At 41.2% G+C, this 22,836-nt stretch overlaps 2 protein-coding genes and 1 pseudogene across 9 annotated transcripts in view; 1 reads left to right on the top strand and 2 right to left on the bottom strand.

Moving 5' to 3' along the window:
- KCTD9 (potassium channel tetramerization domain containing 9) overlaps positions 1-7,616 on the bottom strand; it is a 38,020-nt gene extending 30,404 nt beyond the window's left edge. The window contains exon 1 of the mRNA XM_072796232.1: positions 7,382-7,616. Coding sequence (XP_072652333.1) covers positions 7,382-7,429 — 48 coding nt within the window. The 5' untranslated portion in view covers positions 7,430-7,616. The remainder of the gene's footprint in view (positions 1-7,381) is intronic.
- Positions 7,579-22,836, top strand: part of CDCA2 (cell division cycle associated 2) — a 53,650-nt gene continuing 38,392 nt past the window's right edge. The window contains exons 1-4 of one of the 8 annotated variants that reach the window (XM_072796230.1): positions 7,579-7,895; positions 9,025-9,091; positions 9,181-9,360; positions 10,679-10,833. In XM_072796230.1, the coding sequence (XP_072652331.1) occupies positions 9,025-9,091; positions 9,181-9,360; positions 10,679-10,833 (402 nt within the window). In that variant the 5' untranslated portion in view covers positions 7,579-7,895. Of the gene's footprint in view, positions 7,896-8,135; positions 8,282-8,493; positions 8,608-9,024; positions 9,092-9,180; positions 9,361-10,678; positions 10,834-21,627; positions 21,721-22,836 lie in introns of those variants that run through there. The other 7 variants (XM_072796226.1, XM_072796223.1, XM_072796227.1 and 4 more) reach the window with 7 other exon arrangements.
- On the bottom strand, positions 16,269-16,718 carry LOC140616551 (large ribosomal subunit protein uL15-like; annotated as a pseudogene).

Raw genomic sequence — 22,836 nt, 5'->3', positions numbered from 1 at the left:
CACTTGTGCTAAGGGAGAGGGTATGGAGAGAAAACAGAAAAGAATCCAAAGCATAGAAACACAAGAGACTGGGATCCCTGGGTGGCGCAGCGGTTTGGCGCCTGCCTTTGGCCCAGGGCGTGATCCCGGAGACCCGGGATCGAATCCCACGTCAGGCTCCCGGTGCATGGAGCCTGCTTCTGTCTCTGCCTCTCTCTCTCTGTGACTATCATAAATAAATAAAAAAATTTAAAAAAAATTAATCTTTATCGTGCATATGAGGTTTAATTGTTATATGTTAAACTCACTTTAGACCTCAAAGAGGCCAATCATTTGTAAAATGGTCATGCTAAGAAAGGCTATTTGCTTTATGTGTGGTATGCCCCCCAGGGTGGACCTGGGGTTCCCACATCACTGTGATTACCCAATTTAATAAAGGAGGCACTATACTTAGAATGGAAGCATTCTATAGAGTAAATTGAGAAATGCCTCTAGTCAAGTTAATGACCATCATAATATGCTACTATTAATCCTTTCTAAAGTTCAGACCCCAAGACAAGTGAAGACCATCAGTCAAATGGGACAGTAAATGTTTTACCATGTCTAAGAGGACAGATTAATTTAGTGAGTTTTAATTTGCCTTTAAACACCATTTTCAAATTGTAGCCTAGATAATTCAAATTTAAAAATTAAAACCCACACGTGTAGTATCTAAAGCATTTTTTCTTACATGCCCATGTTATCTGTTACCTAATACACTATCAATAAATACTTATTCAATTTATGCAAGCTGATTTACCCAACCAAACCACCAATCACAATTATTAAACACAGAATTCAATTTACTCTACCTACACTTTTAGTTTAATACATTTAAAATTGGGTGGGTGTTTTTTTTTTGGTGCAGGGTTTAAATTCCAGTTAATAGTTTAATATTAGTTTCAAGTGTACAATTAGTGATTCAACACTTGCACACAACGCTGGCTACTCATCACAGGTGCACCCCATAATCCCCATCACCTATTTAACCCATCTTCCCTCTCATCTGGCAAACCATCAGTTTATTTTCTATAGTTAAGAGTTTGTTTCTTGGCTTCTCTCCCCCCCCCACTTTTGTTCTTTGTTTTCTTAAATTCCACATATTTTTCAATTATTTTGTTCCTAAAAAAGATAACTAAACTCTAAGCTAAGAAGGCAAATATTAAAATAGTAAATATTAAAAAGTGTGAGAATATCAAGTGTTGAAGAGGATGCGGATCAGTGGCAAGGTTTATGCAATGCTAGTGGGATATAAATTACTGCAATGCCTCCAAAAACAACTTGACATTATAAAAAATTAAACATTAATGTACCCTAACAGCCAATACACTGGACTCTCGAATAATGCAGGCTTTTGGGCACCAACTCCCCCTTCCCTGAATAGTCAAAAATCCGCATATAATTTTTGACTCTTCAAACACTTAATAGCCTACTGTAAACCAGAAGCCTTACCAATAATATAAACAATATATATTTTGTATGTTATTCTATTTTTACAATAAAGTATGCTAAAGAAAATACATTCATAGGACTATAGTGTATTTATTGAAAAAGAAAATCTACACATAGTGGACCAATGTAGTTCAAATCCATGTTGTTCAAAGTGAACTGTTAGTACAACTTACATATATATTCATCAAAGCATTGGTTCTGAGAAATTTGGTCGCTAGACTGGCAGCATTAGGATCACCCAGAAATATGTCAGAAATTCAAATTCTTGGCCCCATCCCAAATCTACTGAATCTGAAGCTCTGGGGGTATGGCCCAGCAATGTGGTTTCTCAATTCCTCCAGCTGTTCCCAATGCATGCTAAAGTTTGCAATCCACTGCCCTAGAAAAATGCTTGCATGTGTGTACCAGGATACATACACAGGAACAGTCATAGCAACACTGTCAATTTAATAGCAAAATATAGAGAAATAACCCAAGTGTCCACTGACAGGAAGATAGATAAAATGGGATAGTACTTGTATACAATAAACTATTACAAAGCAGTGAAAAAAATTGAAGTATATAGAACATTATGGATGTAACCTTAGAAATATATTGAATGAAAAATGTAAGTCCAAAAAGATTATATATGACGCCAATTTAGGATATATCCCAAAGATGACAAAACAATATATAGGTTAGTTATACATATATATGTGGCCAAACTATTAAAGAAACATGGCAAAGAGGGATGCCTGGGTGGCTCAGTTGGTTGGGTGTCTGCCTTGGCTCAGGTCATGATCCTGGAGTGCTGGGATGGAGCCTGGCATCTGGCTCCTCACTCAGCGGGGAGTCTGCTTCTCCTTCTTCCTCTACCTCTCCCTCTTTCCCAAATAAATAAAACCTTAAAAAAAAAAAAAAAAAGAACCATGGCAAAGAAAACTACAGCATTCATGAAACTGGCTGATTTTATGGATAAGCAGGGGGATAGTAAAGTGGACAAGAACATTAAGTTTTGGTAATACACTTTTTCTTTCATTGTGTGGCAGGTTTACTGATACTTGGTATATTATTTTCCTCTTAATTTTTATATGTTTTAATATTCTTTATATGTATCAAATATGTTTTTTAAATGTTTAAAGTTGAAAAGCAAAGTTCCTATTAATGTTTACGTTTCAATAGGAAAAGATTGCATAGATTTTACTTTTCTTCAACTTAATGGATTCAAATCTGGATACTTAACACCAACAACGTATTTCTGACCTAATATGAAAGCCAGAAGAAAATAATTATGTCCTGGACAAAGAGTGTAAACATCAGTACAGAATTTTATTTCACATTCCATTATGTCTGCCGTAAGTATGGCATGGTTCCTCATACAAAGATGGTACTAAATTTCAGTATACAAAAGGTCTATGACTCGCACAGCCCATTGATAAATATTCTGAAGTTAAAAAGGCCAACTTCTATTCAAGATGTATAGAAATTTTGAATTGACATCAGGTTACTCAGAAGCCACTCACTACTGTCAGACATCTGAGTCTCATTTCAAATTCCTTAATGCTATTTACGGGAATATTAAAAAGAAAAAAATGAGAATTCTGAGGCATATGGAGAAATGATGAAAGGATACAACTGATTCTTTTGGAGCAACTAAAAAACCTAAAATTTGAAGATCCCAATTTTTTAGGATTATGGCCTTCAAATGTTTTAGACTGCATACTCCATCAGTAAAACATTTTTGGGCATGTGCTCAAACATTTGTGTGTTTATTTACTCATTTATAAAGTTTATGCCACAATTAGAAAAAAACAATACAATTTCCCAAATGAGGACTTTTATCAACTTAGAATATGGAACTGGCCAGTAAAAATCCCCTATTTACCATTAAATTTAGTGAAATGCTACCAAATATAAACTGATTTTAAACATTAAAAACAAACAAGAAAGCGGGATCCCTGGGTGGCGCAGCGGTTTGGCGCCTGCCTTTGGCCCAGGGCGCGATCCTGGAGACCCCGGATCGAATCCCACATCGGGCTCCCGGTGCATGGAGCCTGCTTCTCCCTCTGCCTGTGTCTCTGCCTCTCTCTCTCTCTCTGTCTCTGTGACTATCATAAATAAATAAAAATTAAAACAACAACAACAAAAAAAAACAAACAAGAAAGGAAAATAAAAACATCTCAAGTTGTCTTCATATGTTGGAAAATATTTTTAAACATCTTGCTACTTAGGATGACCTCATCCCACCACTGGCTAATGTTTCAAAGAACAATATGTACTTGGAGAGTAGTTTATTGTTAATAGTAGTTATTAAACAGGACTTCAAATAGTCTTCTTTAAAATTTGGTACTTTTGGAGGCAGCTGGGTGGCTCAGTCTGTTGAGTATCCAACTCTTGGTTTTGGCCCAGGTCATGATCTTAGGGTAGTGGGACTGAGCCCCAATTCCGGCTCCACACTCACTGGGGAGTCTGCTTGAAAGATTCTCTCCCTCTGTTCCTCCCCCACTTGTACATGTGCGCTCTCTCATAAATAGGTAAATCTTAAAAAAAAAAAAAAAAAGGTACTTTTTGATTTCTCAGATCCAGATATCCATTTCTTTTAAGTTTTAATTTTATTATTTTTTTAAAAAATTTTTTATTTGTTCATGAAAGACACAGAGAGAGGGGGACCAGGCAGAGACACAGGCAGAGGGAGAAGCAGGCTCCATGTGGGGAGCCTGATGTGGGACTTGATCCTGGGTCTCCAGGATCACACCCTGGGCTAAAGGCGGTGCTAAACCACTGAGCCACCCGGGCTGCCCTATTTTTTAATTTTTTAAAAAGATTTTGAGAGAGAGCAGGAGCAGAGGGAGAGGGAGAAGCAGGCTCCCGGCTGAACAGGGAGACCAATACATGGCTCTAACCCAGGGTCCTGGGGTCATGACCTAAGCTGAAGGCAGCAGGTTAGCTGACAGAGCCACCCAGGCACCCCCCATTTTTTTTTAAATCTCATAGTTTATTTTTGGAGAAGTGGCAGCTCTGCCATTTTCTTACTGCTTACTTGTGTTCACATAACAGTCTTCAGTCTGCAGCTTCTTAAAGCCACTTGGCATTTTGGTGAAGGTTAATTTAGTTAAAACTGGATAATTCAAATCTTAACATGCACTTGCATAATTCAGTAGGTCATAATTCAGAACCAACCAGTGAAGTAGTTTTCTCATGTGAACAGACTCCCTTCTCTCAGTAGACCTGAGGCTACTGAGTAGCCTACAGGCTACACATTGAGTAATTGAAAGCACTTGTGTCTTTATGGACTGAAAAACCACATTTTAAAATGATTTTAGATTTCTAAGTAAAAATATAAAAAGTGTATTTCTTCTTAAACTCTACTGGGTCCTCTTGCACACCCTCTGTGGTGTACTATTGCACCATGGAAAGCACGGGTTTAGAAAATGCACAGCCCTCTCTACAACACCGAAGCATGCACTAGTTACACTTATGTTTATTCAGTATACAGAAAAGTCACGGAAAGCATATGATGTAGTTCCCTGCAGTATCTCTGTGTCTCTCCAAGCCCAGGCTTTATGGCCCAGTCTGGCAACCACTGAAGAAGCATTACAGGAGGGAAACCTATTTGACAAAACGGATACTCATCTTTTGACGAAGAAGAAAAATCAGAAGCTTGGTCAAGAAGGGATAATGGAAGCGACAGATATCCCAATATCAAACTCTAATGGTAGTGCTCTGTTTCAGCATATTTTTCATGAACGTCATGTCATGATCATGCCAATTCTGGCTTAGTCATGTTATTTATACAAACATGTAACCTGTTATGTATTATTCTGGACTCTTTTGTCACACAAGAGTAATTAGAGTACATATATATATTTTTTAATCAGCTGGAAAGAGGAAAGGAAACAGAACTTTGGCATAGAGTATGTTTTCTGAGTAGTAAGAATTATAGTATGACTTGTTTTTACTATTATTGAATCATACTAGTAATTTTCCAGCTTGGATTTTTTTTTTTTAAGATTTTATTTATTCATGAGAGACACAGAGAGAGAAACAGAGGCAGAGACATAGGCAGAGAGAGAAGCAGGCTCCATGCAGGGAGCCCGACATGGGACTCGATCCTGGGTCTCCTCCAGGATCAGGCCCTGGGCTGAAGGCTGCGCTAAACCATTGAGCTACCAGGGCTGCCCCAGCTTGGATCTTCATATGATCTTTACTACTAGTATAAACATATTTATCTTTATTTACTTGCGATGTAATTTTCCCAATCTTTTGAGATTCCCTAGAAAATATTTTTAAAACAAGTACAACTTTTTTTTTAAACAAGTACAATTTTATTTAAAAAACGGCTAACCTAACCTAGTCAAGACCAGATACTTTAAAAAATATATATATGGTAAGACTAACACAGCCAAGCTTTGAAAGAACAAAATTCAGTGGTTTCAGAGGAGATTTAGCGCATAGTCAAATATCTATGACTTAGTCCAAACATCTTGTCTTTTAGAGAGGAACAAAGAGATGCTGGATAAAAATGTCAAAGGTCTGTTTTTGAGAACATATTACAACCGTCTGGATATACGAAGTTTTTTTTTTGTTTTTCTCCCAGTACCAATAAGTTTTAGATTATTAGCAGCTAACGATACAGGTTTAGAAAACGCTGATGTCAGAAGTCAGTCTTCAGAAGTCTATTTTGAAGTAACATTTATGAAAACTCAAGAACTTGAATACACGCCAGTCGTTCTTAAGGTTATTAGATCTCCACACTCAGAAACATCAGAAAATTATAGTCAACACACTAGACCGTGGTTCAAATTTTTGGAGCAGATTTATTTAAAATCTCAGAGTAGCTGGAGAGCCTTTTTTTTTTTTTTTTTTCTAAAATACTGGGGCACAATTACACTATTTAAAGACGTACTGTTTCCAAACTTTGCGGGAAATAAAGTACTGTATTCTGGCCAATACTCCAGTGAGGCCAATTTACCTTCACCTTAGCCTGTAAGGCACAGTCCTTTGTAGATGTCATTTAGCCACATCATAAACGTCTGCTTTGGACAGTCAAATTTTCCAAAGGGAGACGAACTTTCATGGGTGGGGCAAGAGACTCGAGAAGGAACAGGATTCGTTTTGGCTGGCTTCAGCCTTGGAGGGGGGGGGGGGGCGGGCAAATATTTGGTACCACACCCTCAACAAAGGCCTAACACAGCAACGAGTCGTGTCCAATCAACCCACTTCTGGTCTACTTCTACTGTGACAATCCCTAGAGAACTAAAAAAAAAAAAAAAAAAAAAACGAGGCGAAATAGAAAAGTGAGCACGTTAAGTTTGGCGGCGGCGGGGCTGAGGGCGCCCAGAGGACGGAGGTGGGAACACCGTCAAGGAAACGTCCCTCATCCTCATTCTGCTATTGCACCTAGGGTAGAAGAATACCGTGCCCCCCCCCCCCCCCCCCCCAAATAAAGCCTCCTCCTTCTACCTTCCGCGTCTGCCTCGGTCGCTCACCTCTCACTTTCTGGAGCAGAGCATTACTCAGCACGAAGGTGGCAGCGAGCGGGCGCCCTCCTGGAGCCGGGGGCGGGCGGGGGCGGCGGGGTCGCCGGGGGTCGCCGGGGGCGAGGCGCCAAGGGGGGCGGCGGCCCGCCCCCGCCCCCGCGCTGCAGGACGCGCACGTGGACGTGGGAGCCGCTCGGCACGAGCTGACCCGCCGCGGCCCCGGGGGCGGCGGGGGCGGCGGCGGGGGCGCCGAGGGGCGGGCTGGGGCCGGCAGCCCCGCGGGCGGGGAGGAGGCCGCGCGGACCCGCCGCTCCCGTCGCGGGCGCCCCCCGCCGCGGCGCACGCCCACCGCCCAGCCCCTCTCCCCAACTTCAGCCTCTGCCCCGCCGGCCCGCCCGGGCTGCGCCGCCCTCTCCCGGGGCAGGCGGCCCGCCTCCTCCCGACCCCCTTACCTTTCCATTCTTGGGGCTGCCGTTTAGGAACAGGGTCACCCGCCTCATCGCGCTGCCCCCACTGGGTCCTGAGTGAGTCGCCGCCACCCTCCCACCTGGCTCTCCTCCCACCTTCTTCTTCTCCCGCCCTTCCCCTCCCTCCACCCACGCGGACTCTCCTCCCTTCGCCACCTTCCTTCTCTTAGGGAGACACACTAGCACGCACTCCCGGTCCCACACCCCTGGCTCGGCCGGTCCTCCTTCCCACCCCGCCCCTGGGCTGCTCAGCCAGCCTGGGACCCTTCCCCCACCTCTCCCGGACTGACTCTAAGCTCCACCAATCAAGCGGCAGCTCCGGCCAGGACTCAGCCAATCACCGCCCTGCATTGGGTGGGCTCATCCTAACCCAGCCCAGGTGGAGGGAGGGAAGAGAGGTTGCTGCCTCGCAGACGGGAAGGGTTATCAGCCAATCAGCACAACCTGCAGCCGAGCGGCGCCTCGAGGCGTTACTGAGCACGCGCAAACCCAACGCCAGGTAGCGCTCATCTGCATAGGGGGCGGGGCTGGGGGGAAAGAGGTGGAGCGCGGGCGGGGACGCACACGAGTCGCGGTGGCCGCTTCCCACTCTCGGGAACCGCGGACGAAACGGCTGCCGTCGGGACTGGCTGATTGGGCAAGAGCCCGCCCGTCGTTCTGCCAGGATTGGCCCAATGATTCTTTTCGAAGTTCGCAGCGTCCAATTGAAAAGCGGGGGGGGCGGGGCTAAAGGCCTAACCGAAGGGTTCCTCCGCGAGACTCTCACGGGAAGTAGTCCCCCGGGTGCGGGGGAGCAGTCGCGGCTCTGCGGTCGGTGCGACCCCCCGCAGCTAGCGGGGGCCTCTCTGGAGCTCACGAAGCCCCTCCGGGTGCCGGGGCGACGAGGTAGAGGCCCGGGAGAGTGCGGGGTGCGCGTGGACACGTGTGAACAGAGGCGGCGTAGAGATCCGTGGGGGCAACGCCGGGGCCAGGGGGCGGGGCTGGCGATTTGAATCTGGCGGCGGGCGGCGAAGGCGGCGGCGGCGAAGGCGAAGGTCGGGAGCGGGCGGCGGGGGTCGGGGGGTCGGGGTTCCCCGGGCCTGACGAGGCAGCCTCTGGCGTCCGGGAGTCGCCTTCTCGAGCGACCCGTCAGCGGCTGCTCGACACTCAGCCTGCGGTGGAGCGTTGCGGATAAGCCCGGTGGGAGCAGGGCCGGGCTGCGGGAGTGAGAGGTAGGGCGGCCCGGAGGGCGTTTCTCCGGAGCGTGGTCTTCCTCACTCGGCTCCTCTTGCGGCCTGAGCCCGGTCCCCCGCGTGCTTTCTAAAGTGCACATCGCCTGGAGCCCGGCCAGACCTACTCCGTGGGAATCCGCAAAGCTGGGCCTTTAACAGAATCCCTAGTCGATGCAGATGCTCGCCAAGGCTGAAAAGCCATGACTTCTAGTGTGGGGTCTGCTTTGTTTGATCCCCAACAGCAGTTTCCTCCATTTCTCTCTCTCTCTCTCTCTTTTTTTTTTTTTAAGTTCTCAAGACACCCTCTCGACGTCTCTTCTCATGCCTATATAGGTTGTGTTAGGATTTAGTCTTGATCGAATCACGTTAATGTCGGAATGGGGTTATTTCTTTCTTTCTTTTTTTTTTTTTTTTCAGATGGATACCAACTCAAAGGACAGTAGTGAGCCTCTTGAGACCGAGGAGGCTGCTATTCGTGATGCTGGTATGTAGTGATCTCTTGCCTCCTTGTGAAATGTAAGGATTAGGCGTTTGTTTTCCTAATGATGTTTAGCCCTCACCGTATGTTGTCAGTTGCAGAAGATACCTCTATCATTTTGGGGAGTGGGAGTCTTGTAACTCCTCAGAAGCATACACCTGATGTGTTTCCTAGTGATTGCACAGCAGATACTTTCAAGCCTCCTTTGGACTTTTCCACGGTAACAGTAGAGCAATTGGGAATTACGCCTGAAAGCTTTGTAAAGAACTCTTCAGGTAAGACAGGTTGTCATTCTGTTGCGGTGCTTTTAAGCTTCAAAAATGACTTTAATATAGCTCAGTTTTGTTCATCTGCTCTATCTCATTACTTTGACGCTGCAAACGTTTGATTAGGGAGATTTCTGTGAACATGTGCAGTGCACCTAACATATAGCAGAATAGCAGGTCCCCAAGGGCACTCAGAGCGATAAGGTTGAGAAGTGTGCTCAGTTTCCCAGACTGGAAAAGAATCCATACGCGAGTCACTTTTTGACCTCACACTTGGGATTAGGACTCTGTATACTCTAGTGATAAATTTTATACTTACAAATGACAAAAATAAGGGAAAGGAGAAGAGCAGTTAAGAAAGATTGGGGTATGCCTCTCTGAAAATCACGAACAGAAAATTCACTGGGGCTCATCTTCAAGGAGTAGAGGTGAAATTCACCTGTGACGTCTGATTTAGCTAGAGATGAAACAAACGTGGAAATGGAATTAAATTGGAGAACAGCCTTAAGAAATGGAGGCTGATAGAAGGCTGGAAAGTTAGAGGACCCTAGATTAGATAATGCATGATTTGGACAACACCACAGTGACATGCCATTCTGTGTTCCCTTGTCAAGAACATTATTCATAAGCCTTAAAAACAAACAAACAAGGGAAGCCTGGGTGGCTCAGCAGTTGAGCCATCTGCCTTTGGCTCAGGGCATGATTCCAAAGGTTCAGGATCGGGCTTCCTGCATAGAGCCTACTTTTCCCTCTGCCTCTCTGTCTCACAAATAAAAAAATAAAATCTTAAAACAAAACAAAACAAAAAAAAAAACTTGGAATTATTTTGTGCTCATCAGCATATGGCCAGAATTCAGTGTAGTGTGCAGAAGGTAGATTGTTATCTCAGAGAAACAAATTACCTTGAAGAATTGAGAACATGAGGGTACATGTGCCTAAGTGCGAGTTTTCCTCTCAGTTCTTGGGGATAAGATGAACTAATTCAGAAAAAAGAGAAGTTCTTGGTCCAGAGCAAGCCGTTACCCATCCCTGTGAGCAGGACATATGAAACAAAGATGAGAACTATTAAAATGTATTCACATGTTCATTCCACAACTATCTGATCAATGCTTTGTGCTAGACACTTTCAGAAGTGTGGAATAAATCAATTGACAGCCCTATTCAATTTCTTGTTTGTAAATAATATTGCCTGTAATTCTCTATTTAGATTTCTGTAATAGGTGTTTATCATGTTCTCTCTTTGGCTGGTATGTTACAGAAAATTCAGTACATGATTACTGATGATTGCCTTGTTTTGTTCCAATTTAAATGAGAATTTTCGTTATAGGAAAGTCATCATCCTACCTTAAAAAATCCAGACGACGCTCTACAATTGGTGCCCGGGGCTCCCCTGAGACAAACCATCTTATCCGTTTCATTGCTCAGCAGCGGAGTTTAAAGAATGCAGAGAAATCCCCTTTGACACAGAATTCCCCTTTTCTGGTAAGATACTCTTCTAATACTCTTCTAAGTTCAGTCATGAATTCTTGGAGGGAGAATGTTTCATTTTGTTACAAAGCTTTCTTAAGGTGTTTCCACCTTCTTGTGCATCTCATCCCTTTTGGATCTGGAGAAATATTTTCTCTGTCTTACAGAGAGTGTTGAGTTAGCGTTTATGGTGAGGTTGAATATGGCCATGTTAAGAATTAGGAAATCCTGGATAGAAATAGTTTTCTAGAGGAGCTATTTCATTTTGCAGGGCTTTTTGGTTTTTGGGTTTTGGGTTTTGGGTTTTTTTTGGCCATTTAATGTTTTTCTCTCTAATGAAGCGAAGCAGTGTTTTTCAGTCTTTTTCTTTTAATACCTGTAAGTGTCTTAATTTTTTTTGACTGTAACATATTGGCATGTAGGGGTAAGAAATCTCCCAGGACAAAACATTTGGGATAGACTTTCAAAAAGGAAAAAAGTACTTGTCTGCTGATGAGAAAGGATGTAGATGTTTTTTGTGGATTTTTTTTCAGAATAACACATGTTCCTAAAAAGTCAAATAGTGTATAAGGGTTACTATGAAAGACACAGTTAATGCTTCCCCTTCTTGAAGGACAACCACTTATTGTCTCTTTTGGTATTGGCCTTCCTATTTTAAAATGTACTTACATTGCCACTTCTATATATTTCAGTTTTAGACACTATGCACAAGGCTGCGTGGTACGGTGGTTCTCAGAGATTATCTGCCCATCCTTGGGGATCCCTGAGTCCATTCAAGAGATCTAAGAGGTTAAACAGGGTTTTTGTAAAAGCACTGAGCTATTTGCCTTTTTCCACTATGTTGATGTTTGTACTCACAGTGCAGAAGCAACAGTCGGTCAAACTCATGGCACCATGCTGTCAGTTTACTCCACACTGCTAAGCCTTCACAGGAAATGATAATGCCAGGTTCACTTAATATTCTTGGGGATGCAGTGAAAACTGTAAATTTTATTAATTTTCCACCCTTGAGTATTATGTGTGATGCAATGGGAATTCTGCATCAGGCACTTCCAAAGTACGTAAGAAGTATGATGGATGTTTTGAAAAAAATCGTGTGTATGATTATTTTGAGCTGTGAGCTGAACTCTGCCTGTGTTTTTTTTCATAGAATGGCATTTTTACTTGAATGACTGACATCATGGTTAGACCTGGGATTGTGAACATTTTCTCAAAAATGAACAGTGAACCTGCCCTTTAAAGGAAAAACTGAAATATTTATTATTAATGAAAAAGCTTGAGTTTTCAGGAGGAAATCAGAACTTTGGAAAACTTCTCTACAGCACCATGAGCTTGAGAACTTCCCAGTAGCTAGACTTTTCTAATAAGATCAGTGGCCATATTAATGAATGTGATTTTTTGTTATGTAATAACAGGTGTCAACATTTGGAAGATTTGCATAACGAAGTGAACCAATATTTTCCTAATGACTAGTGCATGCACAAAATACCCTCAAATTGCAAGAGTCTCACGGATTTTAACATAACAATACAAAAAGTTCATAGGATTTCATATTTGATGTTGCAACTAACCTTTAGGAAATTTCATTGAATTTTGTGTTTCATTAAAGGAAGAATAGCCACAATTCTGAAAAGGCTAATAAATACTTTCAATAGCTATAATGCACATGAACTAAGAGATCCTTTGGTGATCTCTTAATTTTTAAGAGTGTAAAGACTTCCTAGGAACTGCTCTTGGGTAGATACGAACATGAACTGTGGAACCATTTGTTGAGGTTTGATCCTGGCTTTATTATTAATTAATTGTGCCTTTGGAAAGTTAATTTCTTTTTATTTTATTTATTAAAATAAATAAATAATTTATTTAATTTTATAAAAATTTTATTTTTAAAGTAATCTTTATACCCATTGTGGGGCTCCACCTTATAACCCTGAGATCAAGAGTTGGGTGGTGCTCTATAGACTGAGCCAGCAAAGTGCTTCAAGTTACTTAATTTGTTTCAGTTTTCTCTCATATAAAATGGAGGTGATGATAATAGCAAGATTTTTAAAGAGGATGCTTAAATTAGTAGAGGTGAAGTTTAGTAGAGGTGAAGTACTTAGACCTGTGCTTGGAACATGGTATGCTTTAGATTTACTGTCATTGTAATTATTTCTGTGAAAAGTAAGGATTTTGCTCTCTTATACCTCTTAGCTATAGTTATCCTAACACAATCCCTGTCCTCATCATTCCAATACAATTACAATTTTTTCTTTTTTTTATCTAAATTCGATTAACGTATAGTGTATTATTAGTCTCAGAGGTAGAGGTCAGTGATATATCAGTCTTATATAACACCCAGTGCTCATCACATCCCATGCCCTCCTTAATGTCCATCACCCAGTACCCCACTCCCCCTCCTCCAGCGACCCTCAATTTCCTATGATTAAGAGTCTCTTATGGTTTGTCTCCCTCTGATTTCAGCTTGCTTTATTTTCTCCCCTCTTTCTTTATGATTCTCTGCATTGTTTCTTAAATTCCACATATGAGTGAAATCGTATAATAATTGAGTTATTTTGCTTAGAGTAACACCCTCTAGTTCCATCCACATTGTTGCAAATGGCAAGATTTCATTCTTTGATGGCTAAGTAGTAGTTCATTGTGTGTGTAGTGGTGAGTAGTAAACCACATATTTATCCATTCATCTGTCGATGAACATCTGGGCTCTTTCCATAGTTTGGCTATTGTGGACGTTGCTGCTATGAACATTCAGCTGCAGGTGCCCCTTTTGATCACTACACTTATATCTTTGGGGTAAATACATAGTAGTGCAATTGCTGGGTCGTAGAGTAACTCTATTTTCAACTTTTTGAGGAATCTCTATTCTGTTTTCCAGGGTATCTGTACCAACTTGCATTGCCACCAACAGCATAAGAGTGTTCCCCTTTCTCTGTATCTGTTGATTTTAGCCATTCTGACCAGTGTCAGGTGGTATCTCGTGGTTTTGATATGTATTTCCCTGATTCTGAGTGAGCATTTTTTCATGTGTCTGTGGCCATTTGTATGTCTGCTTTGGCGAAGTGTCTGTTCATATCTTCTGCCTATTTCTTGGTTGGGTTATTTGTTTTTTGGTTGTTAACTTTGATAAGTTCTTTATAGGCTTTGGCCCTTTTACTTTATAAGACATTTGCAGATATCTTCTCCCATTCTGTTAGTTGTCTTTCAGTTTTGTCAATTGTTTCTTTTGCTGTGCAAAAACTTTATCTTGATGAAGTCCCAATAGTTCATTTTTGCCTTTGTAGACATGTCTAGCAAGAAGTTGCAGCGGCTGAGGTCACAGAGGTTGCTCCCTGTGTTCTCCTCTAGGATTTTGATTAATTTTTGTCCCACGTTAGGTCTTTCAACCATTTTGAGTGTATTGTTGTGCATGGTGTAAGAATATGGTCATTTCATTCTTTTGCATGTGGCTGTCCAGTTTCCCCAGCACCAGTTTGTTAAAGAGACTGTTTTCCATTGGATATTCCTTTCTGCTTTGTTGAAGATTAGTTAACCAGAGAGTTGAAGGTACATTTCTGGGTTCTCTATTCTGTTCCATTGATCTATGTGTTTGCTTTTGTGCCAATACCAAAGTGTTTTGATAATTACAGCTTTATAATAAAGCTTGCAGTCCAGAATTGTGATGCCACCAGCTTTGGTTTTCTTTTTCAATGTTGCTTTGGCTATTCGGGGTTTTCTGGTTCCATACAGATTTTAGGATTATTTGTTGCAGCTCTGTGAAAAATGTAAATGGTATTTTGATAGGGCACTGAATGTATAGATTACTCTAGGTAGCAAATATTTTAACAATATTTGTTCTCCAATCTGTGAGCATGGAACATTTTCCCCTTTCTTTGTGTCTTCCTCAGGTTCTTTCATGGGCATTCTATACTTTTCTGAGTAGATCCTTGGCCTCTTTGGTTAGGCTTATTCCTAGATATCTTATGGTTTTTGGTGGAATTGTAAGTGTGATGGACTCCTTAATTTCTCTTTCTTCCATCTCATCATTAATATATAGAAATGCAACTGATTCCTGTGCATTATTTTTATATCTTGCCACTTTGCTGAATTCCTGTATGAGTTCTAGCAATTTGGGGGTGGAGTCTTTTGGTTTTCCACAGAGTATCATGTCATCTGCAAGGAGTGGAGAGCTTGACTTAGTCTTTGCCGATGCAAATGCCTTTTATTTCTTTTGGTTGTCTGATGAGACTAGGTACAATTTAAGCAAAAAACAATTTTTGTTTATATTAGGACTTTGTGTGTTACTCAACCATGTAGATACTTTTCATCAGCTGTGTAGTATACCATGGTCCCATTTGTTTTCTTCCACAACTTTTGTTTTTACTCTAGTTAATGACTTGTTATTTTTTGGTTTAGTCTCTTAAGTTATTGCATAATCTCATCCTCAAACGTTGACAGATCTGCAAACCTTAAGAGCCTTTGGGTTCTTTTCTTTTTCCTGGATGTTCTCTATCTTCCTTGGCTTGGTTGTCATCTGGGTCTGCTGGATAGCTGTCATTTTGTGACTTGCTTTCACCATCCTTAGTGATTCCTTTTTCTTCTTATGTTTCGATATTCTGTCTCCCTGACCTCATCTCTCTCTCTCTCTCTCTCTCTCTCTCTCTCTTTGGTTTACTATCTCATTTTTCTGGAACCTCTGTATATCTGATGAAGTTTATTCTACTAGCACATTTGGATTATGGCTTGTCTTGGTATAGAAATCTAGGTTGCACATATTCTCCATCAAAATTTTGAAGGCATTGCTCCATTGTATTTTAGCTTCTAGAATTGAAGAATCCTATTCATTCAACACATATTTTGACTCCCTATTTCTTAAATGGCCTGCTTTTTCATTTGTGAAGCTCTTTTCTAGGTATTAAAGAATATTGTGGGCTCTTGGGGACGTGATATTTTTATGGATGTATATTTCCTCCTGTTGCAGGATCTCTTTGCCTTCAGGTTCCATTTTCCTACCTGATTAGTTCAGGCTCTGTCTCATGCTGAAATCTTTTGATGTCTGGTGATCCTTGATACTCGTCATTTTTTAAAGCGAGACACTTTAAAAACTTGACTGGGAGCTCAATGTGCATGGTCTGGTTTTGTTCGCTGGTGGATATTTATGTAGATATGGCCACTTTTCATTGGAAGAACTCCCAAGTATCAGAATCCTGTGGCTATTTTCTTTTGGCAGGTCTGTTTTTCTCTGAAAGGAATTCTGCAGATATAAACCTGAGCCCTAGGACCCTGGAAGTCAAGTGTCAAAAATGACCAGAAGCCTATCTGTTCATTGAGAAGACTTGAACGGGCTCTGTCAGTGCAGACCCTCCTATCCTTAGCTGTTTGTGGAGTTCTCTCTCTCTCTCTCTTTTTTTTTTTTTTTTTTTTTTTGAAAAGCACTTGTTAGCATGTAATGAACCTCCCCCTACATGGCTGCTTCAACAAGCTACTAGAACGCAGGCACCCCCCACACCCTTTATCTTCTCCTCAGCTCTTCTACTGAAGAATTTGGCCTTTACGATGACAGGCTGTTTGGGGAGCTTTCCCTTTTCCAAAAATTTGTGCCCAGTCGCACCACATCGATAATAGGAGCAGCTCCAGTCTTGTTTTTGGCGGCATTTACCCATGTCTGCTCACTGACTAAGGTCCACAGTTTATAAAGGTTGGCAGTTGGGCAGAAGCTCTGGTTCCTCTTTAAGTGGTAATGTCTCATACCGACTTTTCCAAAATAACCTGGGTGATATTTGTCAAAGTTGATCCTGTAATGATGCATGCCACCAGTATTACCCTGGCCTCCTGGGTGCTTCCGGTGCTTGCCGACGCGGCCGTCCGTGGCCATGGCTCACGTGGCCCCAAAGTTTCTGGGTCTTCCTCAGTCTGGATGGCATGTTGGCGGCCCAGAGGAAAAAGGATGTTTGTGGAGTTCTCAATCTCATGGAATCTTAAGTCACTGTGTTTTCTTCAAAATATAAAGGTCCTTTCTTATTTATGGAGAGGTCTGTGGGTTCAAGTGCTAATGATAGAGTTTCAGTGTTCCTGTTTTGAGTCCTGTCCTTTACACTGATTTTCAGAAATACCTGATACTTTAGATACCTGAACCTTTCTGAGGGTCTGCAGCAGCTTGGCTTGCTCCTGTTGTAAGGGGGCCCTAGAGAGTCCCGGTTGGTTTCAGCTTTCTCTGACCTAAGTCCATTTTTGTTTGTTGACATGCCATATCTGCTGTTGATTTTTTTCTTTTTTTAGTGTATGTGCTGCCGAATCGAGCACTGATTTTCTTTTTTAAGGGTGTGTGTGTGTGTGTGTGTATATTTATGAAAACACCCCACACCCATGTCATATGATTCTATGTATTAAAAGAATTCTTGAATATATAGCTCTAGTATCTAGCATCGTTAAAAGTAAGTGCTTTTTACTTGAGCAGTTATTCTGGATAATTAGCGCTATCCTTTGACCTTTGGAGATTTGCCTCCAGAGTAAATACCCTTAGTGGTTCTACTCTTTCAGTTCTCACTGTATCTGTTCGTTCCTTGCCCAAGAAATTTATTGATTGCATAAATAATATTACCTGTTCTAATTTACTGAAATCTTTTTGTGAATATACTGTTAAGACTTTTCTTTCTTTTTGTAAAGTGTAAGGGCCTTTATGCTTAAATAATTCTTAAATTCTCTTCCTTCTGTTTTTATTTTTTTATTTATTTTAAAGATATTGTTTATGAAAGAAAGAGCGAGAGACACCAAGCGGTGGGAGATGGAGAAGGAGACTCCCTGTTCAGCAATGTTGGCCTTGATCCCAGGATCAATCCCAGGACCCTGGGATCATGGCCTAAGCTGAAGGCAGATGCTTAACCAACTGAGCCACCTAGGCACCCCTACACCTTCTGTTTCAGAAAGAAAACATTTTAGAGAAAAATTGAAGGACATTGGCTCTCCATCTTTCCCCTACTACCCTTGCCTTCATTCTTAAATATCTCAGTAAGGACATGGATGATCATCCACCATCCCAGCAGCCTCAGGTCCTTAACTTCTGTAGCTCCTACTTAGGTTTTTTCCTATCTGGGCTATTGCAAATAATGATGCAGTGAACATGGGGGTATGTTTAGGGTTTTCATTTTCATTGCGTAAATACTCAGAAGTAGAAGTGCTGGATCATACGGTAGTTTTACTTTGAATTTTTTGAGGAATCTCCGTACTGTTTTTCATTGTGGGTGTGCCAATTCACATTCCTACCAACAGTGCATGAGGGTTCCCTTTTCTTCATACCCTTGCCAACACTTATTATGGCTTATTTTTTTGATAACAGCCATTCTGACAAGTGTGAGATAGTATCTCATTGGGTTATGTTTTGCATTTCCCTGATAATGAGTGATGTTGAGCATCTTTTCACATGTCTGTTGGCCATCTGTGTCGTCTTTGGAAAAATGTCGATTCAGATCTCATTTTTAAAATAGATTGCTTGCTTTTTTGTCATTGAGTTATATGAATTCTTTATTTTTTTATATCATCCCTTTATCAGAATGTGATTTGCACATATTTTCTCCTATCCAGTAGGTTGTTTTCTTGTTTCGTTGATGGTGTCCCTTGCTATACAGAAGCTTTTTAGTTTACTGTAGGAAATAGCAGTTATTTATTTTCACTTGTTGCTTGTGCTTTTGGTGTCAAATCCAAAAACTCCTTGGCAAGATTGATGTTAATTGCTCACTACCTGGGCAACCTGGGTGGCTCAGCGGTTTAGTGCCTGCCCAGGGCGTGATCCTGGAGACCCGGGATCGAGTCCCACGTCAGGCTCCCTGCATGGAGCCTGCTTCTCTCTCTGCCTCTCTCTCTCTCTCTCTCTGTGTCTCTCATGAATAAAAAAATAAATAAAATCTTAAAAAAAAAAAAAAAAGAGGAGCTCACTACCTGTTTAAGGATTGTTATGGTTTCATATCTTTCAAGTCTTTCAAACATTTGAGTTTTTTGTGTATCATGTAAGGTAGTGGTTTAGTTTCATTGTTATGCATATGGCTATCCAGTTTTCCCCATGGACTGTTCTTTCCCTATTGGATTTTCTTGGCTCTTTAGTCTTCGGTTAGTTGATTGACCATTCATGTGTGGATTTATTTCTGGACTGTCTGTTCTCTTCCATTTATCTGTGTGTCCATTTCTATGCCAATATCCTACTGTTTTGATGACTATTGCTTTGTAATATAGTTTGAAATTAGGGAACATGATGCTTCCAGCTCTTGTTCTCTAGAACTTCTCAAGATTGCTTTGGCTATTCATGATCTTTTATGACGATCCCATACAAATTTTAGGATCATTTGTTATGTGTGTTGGTAAATGCCATTGGAATTTTGATAGTGATTGCATTGAATCTGTAGACTGCTTTGGGTAGTACAGTATTTTAATGAAATTCTTCCAGTCTATGAGCACAGAATCGTTTTCTGTATGTTTATGTCTTCAATTTCTTTCATCAGTTTCTTATGATTTTCCATGTACAGTTCTTTTACTTCCTTGGTTAAATTTATTTCTAGCTGTTTTAATTCTTTTGATGCAATTGTTTTCTTAATTTCAGTTTCTATTAGTTCATTATTACCAGCTAGAAACACAACAGATGTTTGTTAGTTTTGTATCCTGCAACTTTACTGAAGTCATTTATTCTAACAGTTTTTTGGTGGAGTCTTTAGTTTCCCATATTTAATATGCCATCTGCAAATAGCGACAGTTTTTCCTGTTTGTTTCTGATCTGGATGCCTTTTATTTTTTGCCTAATTGCTACTACTTAATCTTTCAGTGTAAAGGCATTAACTTGTCTTCCCACTGTGGATGATGGAGAATAAGCCTTCTTTCTTTGTTCTGTTTTTTATCATACGTACACAAATGTTCTTCCCATCCTCTACACTTTCTAGTAGTTGAGTTATATAAGTATTCAAGTGTTTATATTACTATGACCACATAGGTCATTCTGAGCTTATTTTTCTTCTGCAATTATGTTATCCTTTTCTTTTGGGTGATTTTCCACTAGTACAAACAGATTTTCATATCTCTCTTTAACTCTTTCTAGATCTCCATGGCATCCCATTTCTGTGCCTCTTCATCATGGCAGAGTGCTGTGAGCATTTGTTCTGTCTTGCTTCACTTCCTTTCTTTCATCCTCTCTGCTACCTCTAGCTACTCCAATTGGGCTTTGGTTTCTACCACTCCAATCAAGAAGACTCTTGTCACTGTTGGTCCCAAATGTCCTACACCTTGCCAAGACAAAGATTAAATCTAAGTTTACATCTTCCTCAGCCTTTCTTCAGGTTTTGATGTGTTTGACACCTCCCTCCTTGAAACGCTTTCTTCCTTGGTTTCTGGGATTCCATCCCGACCTGATTTTCCTCTTCTAGTTTTTCCTCAAAAATGCTTGAGTGCGTGCCCCCAAGGCTCCCCTCTGTCCCCTTCTCTTTGCTTTCCTTAAGGACCCGATCCCTTCCCACAGCTTCCAGCATCAGCTGTAGACTGAATTCCCAAATGTCTTAACTTTGGCCCAGAGCTTCCTAGAACTCCAGATTTAGGTATACAGTTGCCTGTTCAACATCTTCACTTGGGCCACAGCCAAGTTGTAGATTTCTCCTCCCCATCAGATCCTCCAGCCCACTTTGCTCTTGTAGTACATGTCGTCATCATCCAGTTGTTCAGGACAACTACCTATTGATCTTCTTTGGTTCCTTTGTTCCACATCCAGCGCATCACTACCTTCCAGATACCTCTCAGAAACCTTTCTATAATTCTACATGTCCCACAGCACCACTGCTATGACCCTAATGTGATTCCTGCCTAGATTACCACCTGCTCCTTCCTAACTGGTCCCCTATCTTGCCTCCTTCCCTAATCCACCCAGCATCCCACAGAATGGTCAGAGATAGACTGAATCAGATCATTCATTCTGCTGCTTAAAACCTTCAGTGGCTTTCTGTTATGCCTTGAATTAAACCCAGACCCCTTCTTTAAAGCTTTCATCGCCCTTCCTGATGTGAGCCCTGCCCACCATTAGCTTTAAGTCCCCATCTCCTTCCATTTTCTGGGCATGGTTGGTTTTTTTCCTGTTGTGTCCTGTTTCCTTCTTAAGCTTTTGTTCTTATTCAGCCTTGTATTGCAGAATGCCTTTCTCCCCCAACATCTTTGCTCCACCACCACTTTCTCCTTGTTTTGGTTTCATCTCTGCTATTGCTTTAGATAGAATGCTGTTTTGACTAAAGCAAAAGCAGCTCTTTACCGTATTACATCACATTCCTTTTTTTATCTTCTCAATAGCACTTATTGTACCTGTAAGTATATTAATATGGTTTTCAGAATTTCAGTCTAGAATGTAATTCTAGAATGTAATCCCCTGTGTCCTTAGCCCTTGGGACAGTTATCTGGTACACAGGAGGAATGTTGTTGACTGACCAAGAGAATTCCTGACAAAAGAATAAAGCAGTGCATTTTGAATGTCTCGTTTCCCTTGTAATATTCCTGTTCTCCATCAGGAAATAGGGGAAAACGATTCTAACTGGGGAACCTTTCATTTGTTTTAGGCAACATTTCAAACTACTTTAAATTCCTAGGACATTAAACCTACCCCCCTACCATGTTTAAATAGGAGTACCATTGTTAGTGGTAAATGGTATGACTTTGGGATAATCCATTTCTTTTCTCCATATCTCATAGATAAAAGTTGGCCACCAACTTTTTATGAATGTTAAGTGTTATGTCATAAAGGTTTACATCATCAACCATATTTGGATTTAAAATATCCTGTTATTATGTAACAGTTTGCTTTGTGAATGTATTTAACTGGGAATAGAATCAAATGTGTGAGCAGATCCACCATCAAACATGGCTTCAAGCTTTTAACTGATTTTCCTCCATATGATGTTGTAAAGGGAGGTAATTTTTTACTTTACTTTTGCATAGTGTACTTCTTAAATTGTTACAAGCTCCAAATTAGTGGAAATACATTAGTCTAAATAATAAAGGGGGGAAAAAAGCACCTGGATGGAGAATTTAATAATTTATGAATTTAATAAATTGTATGTTACTTGTATGTTTCTGGCACTTCTATCCCTGCCAGTGTCAGTTTTGCTTGATGACGCCTTGGTTGAAATCCCATTAGAGTTTCCAGAGCACTCTTGTGCAGACCATCTAACTTTGGCTTTGTAGTTTTAGCGAATGGCCAGCTTTTAGCTCTAAGGAAGTAAGGTCTCATGAAATCAGGAAAATTTAGCTAGGGAGAGGTTGAGTGTGAAGCTGGATATCTGGGCTACTATGGAACATCTGTGTCTCATCCCGGCCTACCGGGGAGAGGGTGTGTATGGATGGAAATGAGCTGTCACACCAGCTTGGTGTGATACTAGGTATGTTGAGACCTACGTGTGTCATGCAGATAATTTTCAATGGATTCTTTTTAGCAACTCTGGTGAACTTTGCAAAGTGGCAGGTTCTTCCATCCCCTTTCTTGCCTCCTCTCCAGGATTTGGTTATTTCCTGTGTTCTCCATATAATTGCTTTGATTGGCTTCTCAAGCATTTTTGTGCTAAACTTTCCTTTCCAATTTGATTTGCTGAGGCTGCCTCAGGCTATGGACTCTGAGTTAAGGACTCTAAAAGAGAGGCCTTAAAATCCCCAGAAGGAATCCTTTTAAAGAGGTATTTAGTCCCCGAACAACAATTGGGGATGTGTTTTGCATGAGTGCTTTCTTAAAGTTCTTCCCCACCTACTCCAGACTTCTGTCATGTGTGTGGCCTGACTAATAACAGTATTGAGCCCGCCTGTAGCTACACATCTAGACGTACCACGCAGCTGTTCTCTGTGCTTGGGTTCAAAACTGAGGAAGATGTAGAGGAAGAAACTAGGATGATGGCAGCACCCAAAATACTCAAACTGAAAATACGTGATTCAAAGGAGAAGAGGCTCTGCTACACTCATTTATCACCTCTGATCTTCAAAAAGCCCTTATGTATTTAGTCCTGGATGCAGTGGTTATAGGCCTAGAGTAGAGAAATT

This window comes from Canis lupus, chromosome 24 (assembly GCF_048164855.1).
Source record: "Canis lupus baileyi chromosome 24, mCanLup2.hap1, whole genome shotgun sequence".
Taxonomy (NCBI): domain Eukaryota; kingdom Metazoa; phylum Chordata; class Mammalia; order Carnivora; family Canidae; genus Canis; species Canis lupus.
Note: the sequence above shows the minus strand (reverse complement) of the source record. Positions and strands in the feature narration are given on the sequence as shown.